This window comes from Tupaia chinensis, unplaced genomic scaffold, assembly GCF_000334495.1.
Source record: "Tupaia chinensis unplaced genomic scaffold, TupChi_1.0 Scaffold149964_2, whole genome shotgun sequence".
In the NCBI taxonomy this organism is placed as follows: Eukaryota; Metazoa; Chordata; class Mammalia; order Scandentia; family Tupaiidae; genus Tupaia; species Tupaia belangeri.
The window spans coordinates 956960-967486 of record NW_006209806.1 but is presented as its reverse complement, the minus strand read 5'-3'; the positions used below and the strand labels follow the sequence as shown (position 1 = coordinate 967486).

The 10527-nt window shown below is 58.2% G+C and overlaps 1 protein-coding gene across 1 annotated transcript in view; it reads right to left on the bottom strand.

The window, feature by feature from the left end:
• The window catches only part of GNA15 (G protein subunit alpha 15), a 21965-nt gene that overhangs the window by 11001 nt on the left and 437 nt on the right, over positions 1–10527 (bottom strand). Inside the window, exons 2-3 of the mRNA XM_027769593.1 lie at positions 6965–7109; positions 2644–3063 (exon numbers count right to left, since the gene is read on the bottom strand). Coding sequence (XP_027625394.1) covers positions 2644–3063; positions 6965–7109 — 565 coding nt within the window. The remainder of the gene's footprint in view (positions 1–2643; positions 3064–6964; positions 7110–10527) is intronic.

The window sequence follows — 10527 nt, the reverse complement described above, 5'->3', positions numbered from 1 at the left end:
GAGAGGTTTTCGCTATAGGGCGCGTGCGCTTGCCAGAAAGACAGAGACAGAGACAGAGAGACAGAAAGCGAGAAATCACCCCCCAGAGGGGATGGTCACGCCGCAATCCCTTCTCCTCCATTCTCCTCTCGGGATCTTGGGCATGCACGCACACGCACCTGGCGTGAGTTCTAAGCCACCGGGTCTGGGACGCGAACTGCGGTCGACTACGTGGGAGTCCAGCGACATAGCCACTATGCTAACTGCTGGTTCCCAGCCCCCCGTCTTTTTCAGCTCTCCCTCCTTTTGCGATTTGGACGTGTGCACACATAACCCGCGAGAGTCCCAAGCCACAGGTCCAGAGCGAGGACGTCGCAGGTGGCCTCCAGCTGCCTGGCCACTACGTCAGCAGCTAGCCCAGAAAGTGATTTCTTAAGCGGACTACACCAGGGAATGAGCCGGGAAGGACGGGCAGGTCGGACTCCGTTAAAACCATGAATGAGGACAGTGAGAATCCAAACTGTAGATGCAGAGAAAATACTTGCAAAACATGAGATTACCGAAGCACTTGTATCCAGAAGCCACAGAGAATTTGCTGAAAATCAGTAAGAAAAAGGCTGATAGGAGACCAGCAGGTGGCATGGGGGATTAGGGGCTGGACACTCCCACATGGCTGACCACGGTTCAAGTCCTGGACCTGGGGATTGCTTTCTCACTTTCTCACTTTCACTCTCTGGTCGAGTTGAAAAATACTGATACTAAATAAATAAATATTTTTTTAAAATGAAATTTAAAAATAGTCACATCATTTGCACAGGGGCTTCACAAGGGGATATTCAAGTGTCCGACGAGCATCTGAAGAGCTGTTCGCTCTCCTTGTTGGGCAGGGAGACAGCACAGTGAGGCGTTACTGACGCCCACCAGGCTGGCTACCGGTAATGACAGCACCAAACGCTGATGGCAGCGTGGAGCAGCCGGAACTCTGCACGCTCTGGTGCTGGGAGTGAGACTTGGAAGATAGTTTTGGTGTTGAGCAGACACGTCCCTTAGCATCCAGCAGATCAACCAACGTTCTCCTCTCCCCAAGCCCTTCCACACTTAACCACGGTCCAAAACCCTCGATGGAAAACTCCAGCGCAGAGCAATCCCCACATGTGGAATCGCATGCTGTTTTGAGGAGCTCATGGGCTCTCTCACGATCATGCTCCGTCCCACCCCAGACAGGAACTATGCCTCATCCGGCGTCCCTGTGCTGTGTGCGCCACCCGCCCGATACCTGCTGAGTAGCCATCCCAGTTATCAGACTACAAGAACAGCACACACGGGGCCCGGCAGGTGGCATGGTAGTTAAGGTGCTGGACTCCCACATGGCCAACTGTGGTTCAAGCCCTGGACTTGGTGGCTTGTTTTCTCACTTTTCCTCCACGTCTCTCTCTCTCTGGTGAGTTCATGTGCCCTACAGCAAAAGTTTTAAAATGATAACAAAAAATTAAATAAATAATTCTCGGGAACCAGCAGTTAGCATAATGGCTATGTTGCTGGACTCCCACATAGTCGACTGCAGTTCAAGTCCCGGACCTGGTGGCTTAAACTCATGCCAGGCGCGTGTGCATGCGTGCCCAAGATCCCGAGAGGAGAATGGAGGAGAAGGGATTGTGTTGTGGCGTGGCCATCCCCCCTGGGGGGTGATTTCTCGCTTTCTGTCTCTCTGTCTCTCTCTGTCTGGCTGGCAAGCACACATACCCTATAGCAGAAACCTCTCCAAAAAATAAAATAAAATAAAATAAATAATTCTTTAAAAACATAGCTTATGTGAGGAGTGGTCGTAGTGTGGCTTCAGGCACCCGGCGGGGTCCTGGAACGGACCCTACAGAAAGGAGTCCCCACTTCAACCCCCTGAGCCACTGGTTTCTCACCCTGGCAAAGGCGCGGGGCCGTCGAGGTGAAGGTGAGCCACAGTGCCCACGCCCCACAGCCCACGCTGCAGCTGGCGCTGTCTCGAGGGCACCGGCTTTCGTGTATTTAGCACTCGTTCCCTTGTCTAGGGGTTGCTGGAGGGTGCAGGCGCTCCCTCAGACAGGGAGACGAGGAACGCACTTCCCCTTGGGCAGGGAATGGTCACGCCACAACCCCTTCTCCCCCGTCTCGCCTGCCTCTGGGGACTTTGGGTACACACGGTGTGCTTCTCAGGCCAGTGGGTCCGGGTCGCAAACCCCGCAGTCGGTCATACAGGGTCAGCTTGCCCTGCCCACCATGCCATGGGGGCCAGCCTGCATCAGGGCCTTTTCCCCTTAGGTTTTTTGCCACAGGGCAGATGCTGTCACCAGAGAGAGACAGGGACAGGGAAAGTGAGAAGGGGACAGCCACGCTGCAGCCCCTTCTCAGTTCTCCTCCTGGGATTTTGGGCACGCACACACACGTGCCTGGAGTGATGTTCAAGCTGCCGGGTCCGGGACTTGAACCGCGGCCAGCCGTGTGGGAGACCAGCCCCTTAACTGCCACGCCAGGCACTTGCAGGCTGCCACCCTCAGTCCTTGGAGGAGGGTCTCGGCTGCAGGCTCTGTGTGCCCCTCGAGCAGCTCAGATGCGGAACCTAGACCGGATCGGATGTGGGAAGGGAGAGGGGCGGCGGGGGCCGCCCCCTCGCAGGGCCCGCCGGCCTACCTTGCTCTCGGGCTGGCGGTAGGGGATCTGGAAGCGCTCCATGGCCTCTATGAGCGCGCGCATGGAGACGAAGATGTTCTGGTAGACCAGGGGCCGGAAGCCCTTGCGGTCCTCCTCCGAGTAGCCAGCGCCGTGGATGATCCGCATCTGCTTGATGAAGGTGCTCTTGCCGCTCTCGCCCGGGCCTGCGGGGGACGCCATTGCTGGCTTCCGGGGACCGAGACCCACCCCACCAGGCCCCAGCGGCCGAATCCAAGAGCGGCCGGCGCCTGGCTCTGACCTGACCGCCCTGTGCCTCGGTGTCCCCGGGTGTGAAACGTGGGCCCCAGGCGACCTGCCTGCCCAGCCCCGGTGAGGGCTGACCGACCACCCGCCCGGGAGCCGGTCCAGTTGGCCCGCGATCTGTTCATTTATAGAGTTCTGTCATAGCAGGCGTGTGCTCACCAGAGACACAGAGACAGAGAGGTGAGCGAGAACTCACCCCCAGGGGGATGGCCACACGACAGCCCCTCTCCACGCTCTCAGGGTCTCTGCACACGCACAAGCCTGCCACGTTTCTCAAGCTACTGGTCTGGGACTCGAACCATGGAGTTGGCCACGCGGGATCCATCACCTTAAACCACGCCCCCTGCTGGCTCGAGGCCAGCTACTTTTACACAGTGTGCGAGATTCACATGTCACCGACAGGCACGTGGCATGGGGTTGGGGCGCCGGACTCCCGCGTGGTCGACAGCGGCTCTCATTCCAGACCGGAGGGCTGGCTTTCTCACTGCCGCTCGCTCTGTCTCTCTCTGGGCAAATTTAAAAAATAATAAGTGATAATAAATTAATTACGTCAAGAATTCCTTTAAAAGAAAAACATAAAAAATTGATGTGTCATACAGTTTTTCTATTTCTAATACTTTTGTTTTTTGGAGAGGTTTTTCCTATAGGGCACGTGTGCTCACCAGGAAGACAGAGAGAGAGAGACAGAAAGTGAGAAATCAGCCCCCAGGGAGGATGGCCACGCCACAATCCCTTCTCCTCCAATCTCCTCTCAGGATCTTGGGCACGCACGCACACACACCTGGCGTGAGTTTAAGCCACCGGGTCTGGGACTCGAACCACAGTCAACTACATGGGAGTCCAGCGACATAGCCATTACGCCAACTGCTGGTCCCTCTAATACTTTGTTTGCTACGGTTTTGCAGTTATTTCAGTGCGGGCGTGTGCACACTCCAGAGAAAGAGCCAGGGGGCTGGAGGGAGAGGGAGAGAGCCCCCATGGCCAACCGTGATGACGACATGGAACCTTTGGAACCCAGACAACCTGGCTCCGCTGTCCAGCCCTGGAACCCCAAGAGCGTCCCTCTGCTCCCCGTCACATGCCAATTGGAAAGAGCCGGCCTGTTCCTGGGGACACGAGGCATTTCCAGGATGGGACAGGGCGATGGGACCCCTCCTGCTCCAGGGATGAGGGCTAGGGGTTGGTGTGGGAGGAACTGGGACAGCCCGAAAAAGGGAAGGGTGACCGGGAGGCCAGAAAGAGGAAACGGAGCGGGGGCCGGGGGGAGTGTGGGAGGTGCGAGGTGGGAGGGCCGTCCCGGGCCTGTGGCCAGCCCGGGCCGCTTCCTCTCTGAGTCCCCATCCCCATGTCAGACTGGGGAGAGGCCAAGGGAGCAGATTAGCTGAGGCCACTGGGGGCGCCCGGCTTGTCCTCATTGGCGGGTCTCTCTTCAGGGACCCCGCCACACCGAGGGGGCTGCATCTGAAATCATTCCCAATCCACTCGCGATTGCTCGGGAGGAAGCGGGTACACCTGCATTCGGTACAGAAAGGCAGGGGCCAGCTCCCGGCGCGGTGGTGACGGGCGTGCTTAAAAAGTTACACAGGGGCCGGGAGGTGGCGTGGCGGTTAAGACTCTGGACTCCCACGTGGCCGTGGCTCACCACGCTTCGAGGCCTGGACCCGGCAGTTTGAAAGTCATGCCAGGCACGTTGATGTGTGCTCCAAATCCCAAGGGGAGAGTGCAGGGGAGGGATTGCAGTGTGGCCATCCCTGGGGGATGTTTTCTCACTTTCCCCCTCTCTGTCTCTCTCCAGTGAGAGCACAGGCCCTATGGCAAAATGAACAAATAAAATAAACATATACTGATCTATCACACGAAGTACTATCATGCATTACGTAAATTATAAGTCTATGCAAATAAAGACGTTAAGAAGTTCACGGAAAACGTCATTAAAGTACAAGTTTAGGGCTGGCCCCGTGGCCGAGTGGCTAAGAAAGCCAGATCCCACCTGGCTCACCATGGTTTGAATCCTGGCCCTGGCGGAGAAGGGATTATGGCATGCCCAGCCCCATGGGTGCTTTCGTCCTCCCACCAGCTCTGTCTCTCCTGTGAGCACACACTCTTTGGCATTTAAAAAAGAATAATAACGGGACCAGCAGTTGGCGTAATGGCTATGTCGCTGGACTCCCATGTAGTCGACTGCAGTTCAAGTCCCGGATCCGGTGGCTTAAACTCACGCCGGGCGTGTGTGCGTGCATGCCCAAGATCCTGAGAGGAGAATGGAGGAGAAGGGATTGCGGTGTGGCCATCCTCCCTGGGGGTGATTTCTCACTTTCTGTCTCTGTCTCTCTCTGTCTTTCTGGTGAGCGCACGCGCCCTATAGCAAAAACCTCTCCAAAAAAAAGAAAAAGAGAGAGGCTCAAGCCCAGACCTGCGTCTGGCTCGTGGTAGTGTCCGGGGTGGCGCGGCGGTAACACGGCGCTCCACGGCACTGAGCCCACCTGGGAAGGTCCCCAGTTGACGTCCCAGGACCCCCTGTGCGTGTCCCCCTGGGCCAGTCTGCCTGGGGCAGTGGGAGAACTGCAGCGTGGGGACCCTCGGGGGTGCCTCTCTCTGTCTCTGTCTCTCTCATGGAAGAAATAACTGAGTAAACCTTGGAGGACAGTGCGTCCCGGGAACGTGCCCGTGGGAGCGCTCAATGCGAGGAGTGTCTGGCGTCAGGGAAGATTGGGGGGAGGGAGCTGGGAGCAGGCGATGGGACTGGGGCCATCTCAGCTGCTCTGTCTGTCCGTCCGAAGTCCTTCCGGATGCCAAGGCTCCAGACAGCAGAACGGGACCGCGAGGCAGCAGTGCCCGCAGGCCGGCCCGACGCGCTGGATCAAGAGACAGGGACAGAGCTGGGACGTGGCCTCCGGCCCTGACAACCCCCAGCCGAGCGCGTGGCTGTGATAGTGAGAGACAGAACCCCCGCCGGGTCCCAGGAGGCTCCCGGAGCCGGGGACACCTTCCACTGGGCCAGAGCACTGGAGGTCTGGGTCCCAGGGTGGCCGCGAGCCGCCGCCTGGAGTGCCATGCGTGGCCCCGCCCGGGCTCTGCCCTGGGATGGCTGGCTCCTGGCCTCGCTCTCCTTTGCGTTTTCTGTCCTGCGGTGCGTGTGCGTGTGCGTGTGCGTGTGCGTGCAGACCGGATCTCACTGTGTCGCGATCCTCCTGCCTCAGGCTCCCCAGGAGCCGGGACCATGGGCGTGTGCAGTCGCGCTGGCTTTCTAGGGTAGGCCGAGAATCGAACCTGAACCTTCCATGTGGCCTCTGCCTGACAAGCAGCCGCATCCGACGAACGCGTTTCTCATGTGGGGAAACCGAAGCAGGGATCCGGCAAGGATGTGCTTTGGCAGCGGCTGAGCCGGGGCTCGAGCCCAGACCTGTCTGAGGCCAGAGTCCCCGGGCTTTGACGTTAGTACACCGGAAGTCCCTCGTCCCCTGAGTAAGAGCAGCGGTGGCCACAGTGGCCCGGCCCCGACGCGGCTATTCCATGGCCGGCCCCGGGCCCAGGGCAGAGTGTCCCCTCAGTCAGGCCTCAGCAGATTCCCTGCCGTTGCCCCACGTGTGCAAGAAACACGGGGACCCAGAGAGGTACAGCCGCTAGCCTGGGGTCACACAGCAGGTGGACGATCGGGGAGTAACTCTGGGCCCGTGAGTCCCTCGCCGGTAAAACGGACGAGGTCAGCACAGCAGGGCCAGGTCTCCACCAAACCTGACCGCATGTCACGTTGTTCCAGACCCTGGAAGCTAGACAGCTCCCACGGTGCTGCCGGAGACGCCATCGGACCGGCCGACGGCGGGGCCTGGCCCTTCGACCTCCTGCCTCTCCTCTGCCTTGAACGCTCAGACCCCGGGTCTCCTCGCCAAGGTGCAGGGAACGAGCAAACCCCACCACTGGAAGGCTGCCTTGTCTCATTGGACGTGCTGGGTTTTTTTCCCTCTTCTCATCTGTTTCATTAGAAAAAGAGTGAAAAGCCAACCCAGCCAACACCCACAGCGTGACCATGACTCACGGACTGGTCACATCCCCGGCTGTCCAGAGCCTCGGGAGCCTCGCAGGGTTCTGGGCTGCTCGCGAGGCGGTGGTCAGCACCAGGGAAGCCCCTGATGAGCTGTCCCCACCTGGCGGCCGCACAGCGGGACAGGAAGTGCTGCTTCCTCTTGGAGAAGGAGGAGGAAGTGGGGCCGTGCCAGGCCCTGGCTGTCACGAGGCTGCCTGTGCTGGCTCCGTCGGCAGGGTGCCCAGGACTCGGGGAGCAGGGCCCGGGTGGCCAGAGCAGGCGAGGGGTTCAGCTTCTAAGTCCAGGCCTAGTTCAGACTGGCCGCTGACCCCAGACGAATCCTGCTGCGCCCCCGGGCCTCGGTTTCCCCATCTGTCACTGGGGTTCTGTGCCTTTCTCTCTCCGAGGGGTAGAGGAACGGGGTGATCAGAAGCACGGAACTCTGGCTGGAGTCCCTGCTGTGTGACCTTGGGCAAGTTGCTCCACCTCTCTGGGCCTTCGTGTCCCCACCTGTGGGTGTTACTAGCAGCTACCTCAAAGTGCCGAGGGCAGACAGGCCTCCTTTCAGGGCTTCTTGGGAAGCTTCCCCTCACCCTCATAGCGATTCTTTCATGTCAGACACAGACACCGCCCTGCCCCAGCCCTGGCCCCTCCATGCCATCTTCCTCAAAAGGATCAGCCGCCTCTGGGAAACAAAAATCATATCTCCTGGACCCAATTCCTGCTTTTGAGAAGGGAGGGAGGTGCAGAGGCAGCTCTGGGGCTGGGAGGAGGGTGGTCTAAGGCATGGCCCCTGCCTCACTGTCGGTGCCTGGAACACAGACAACTGCCCCCCTCTCTGTGGGACAAGGCGCTCCCTGGTGTGGGGCTGAGGAGTGCTCAGGGTTCTGGGGATTAAGAACTTTTCCAGTTCCAAGAAGATACAGTACAAGGTCTGGGGAGAATCCCCCAAAGCAGGACTCACTGACTCCCTCATAAAGCGTTTGTAGAGCATCTGCTACATGTCAGGGTCACGGGACACTGGGACTAGATGCTGGGGGTGCATGTGGTCCCCACCCTCGTGCTGTAACTGGGAGGCAGACAACAAACACGTAGACAGACAGGCACAGCAAGAAGGCCCACCATGGAGGGCTGTGAAGGAAATTCGAGCAGCACGCAAGGAAGAAGGATGGGCTGTCCCTGGAGCCAGGGTAGTCTGAGCAGATGTCTCTGAGGAAGTGACACGTGGGCTGAGACCTGGGTGAAAGGGCAGGTCACACAAAGGGTGGGGGGGTCACCAAGAGCCCCCAGTAGGAAGAACAGCGAGTACAAAGGCCCTGCAAGGTGGGTGGGGTTAGTGCACCCAAGATGTCCAAGGAGAGCTCTAGATCTTGACAGATCAAGACAAGACGAGTGACCAATATCAAGAATGAGGGAGGCATCGCCACAGAGCCTACAGAGAAGAAAAGGAATGAAGAGACGAGTGACCAATATCAGGAATGAGGGAGGCATCGCCACAGAGCCTACAGAGAAGAAAAGGAATGAAGAGACGAGTGACCAATATCAGGAATGAGGGAGGCATCGCTACAGAGCCTACAGTCTGTCAAAGACAACGAGGGACTATTATGAACAGCTTTCCGCTAGAGACCTTGACAACTTAGGTCAACACATTCTCCGAAAGACACAGAGCATCAACACTCATTCAAGAAGTAGGTAGTCTGGGGCCAGCAGGAGGCCTGGTGGTTAAGGCACTGGACTCCCACATGGCTAATCACGGTTTGAGTCCTGGACCTGGTGGCTTGCTTTCTCAGTTTCTCTCTCTCTGCCTTTTTCTCTCTGCCTCTCTCTGGTGGCCTATAGCAAATAATAATAATAATAATAATAATAAAGAAGTAGGTAGTCTAAATAGCCCTATTGGCCCAGGCTTGGTGACTCAGTAGCGTACTGAGCTGCAGTACTGGAAGCCACAAAGCCAACTGTGGTTTTGGGTTCCAGCTCAACTGACTTGAAACACGCCAGGCATATGCATGCGTGCCCAAGATCCCGATGAGCCGGCAGGCTGGGGGAGGGGATTGTGACCTGACAAGACCCTGCGGTGAGTGCACGTCTCTCTCTCTCTCTCTCTCCCTCTCCCTCATGAGTGCACATGTGCCCTCTGTCATGAATAAAATAAAAAATGAGCTTCTTCAAAAGCCCTCTTTATTTAAAACAAAAAAGAAAACACATGAACACACCACATATTATTAATGTAATAAAGGCTCATCTATTAAAGACACTGAATGGAGATGTCTATTAAAGAAAGTAAATTAAATTTGTAATGGAAAATTTCCCAGAGCCAGCAGGGGGTATGGTGGTTAAGGCACTAGACTCCCACCTGGCTGACCATAGTTTGAGCCCCAAACCCGGCGGCTTGAAAATCACGCAGGGCCTGTGTGCATGTGGGCCCAAAATTTGAGAGGAGAATGGAAGAGAAGGGATTGCAGGGTGATCATCGCCCTGGGGGGTGCTCTCTCACTTCCCCTCTCTGTCTCTCTCCAGCCAGTGCACGCACCCTATGGCAAAAGCCTTTTTAAAAAATGAAAGAAAAGAAAACTTCCCAGGCATAGACGGTTTCCTCGATGCTCCCAAACAGTTAAGGGAAATGGGAACACACGCGACAAGAAGCAAAGCCACGCGGCTATGGCCAAGGCCCAGGAGAGCAGGTACTAGGAGCAGGCCGGGGAGGTCTGGAGGGAGCAGGGCTTGAACCGGCTGTCATGCGGGTCTCCCTGGAGAACTGAATGGGGAATTTCCTGCAGAGAGATGCACTCGGTAGAGGGGAGACAATGAGGCGGAGGGAGCGGACGTGAGGCGGCACCCCTGGGGGATGGCCACGCCGCACGCTCTTGCCCCCGTTCTCCTCTCGGGATTCTGGGTATGCACGCACACGCACCAGGCGTGTTTTTCAAGCAACGTCCAGGACTCGAACCATAGACGCAGCCCTGTGGGACAGCCGCCTTAACCACTGTGCCACCACTGGCCTCAGAATCATTGTTTTAGCTCATTCAGCAAGAGGGCTCAATGCCAGGGTGTGGAAGGCCCTGAATTAAGATGCGATTCCTGGGGTGCCCCCGTCCCCCCCTCAGGGCCGCCTCTTCCCGCAAGACAGGAAAGAGCGGCGGCCATCACAGGACGACCAGCTTCTTCCCGGGCAGGCACGTGGCTTAGGAGACCCAGGACCTCCGCAAACCCGGGGTCAGGGCTCGGGCTCCCAGGAGGCCCTCCCAGGCTACACGGGGGCAGGAAGTGGCCAGGAGCTTTCAGTGCTCAGATCTGGGCGCTCCCAGTCCCCGGGTGACTCCCAGCCCTCCCGCTCTCCTTTGCTCCCCCTTCCCGGCTGCCAGACGAGGGGGGGCCTGGCTCTTCATCTGCAGGCTGAAGGGGGGCTGCAGAGGCACAGCGTCCCCCCCAGGTGGCCGCCGCGTCCCTAGCCATGGCAGAATGGGTGAATGTGGGACAGGGGAGCCAGGGCCCTGGGGAGGGAGGCAGGCACCGGGCACCGGGCCTCATTCCCTTCCGATGACACAGGCGGGCACGACCAGGGCGCGCCGGGCCGC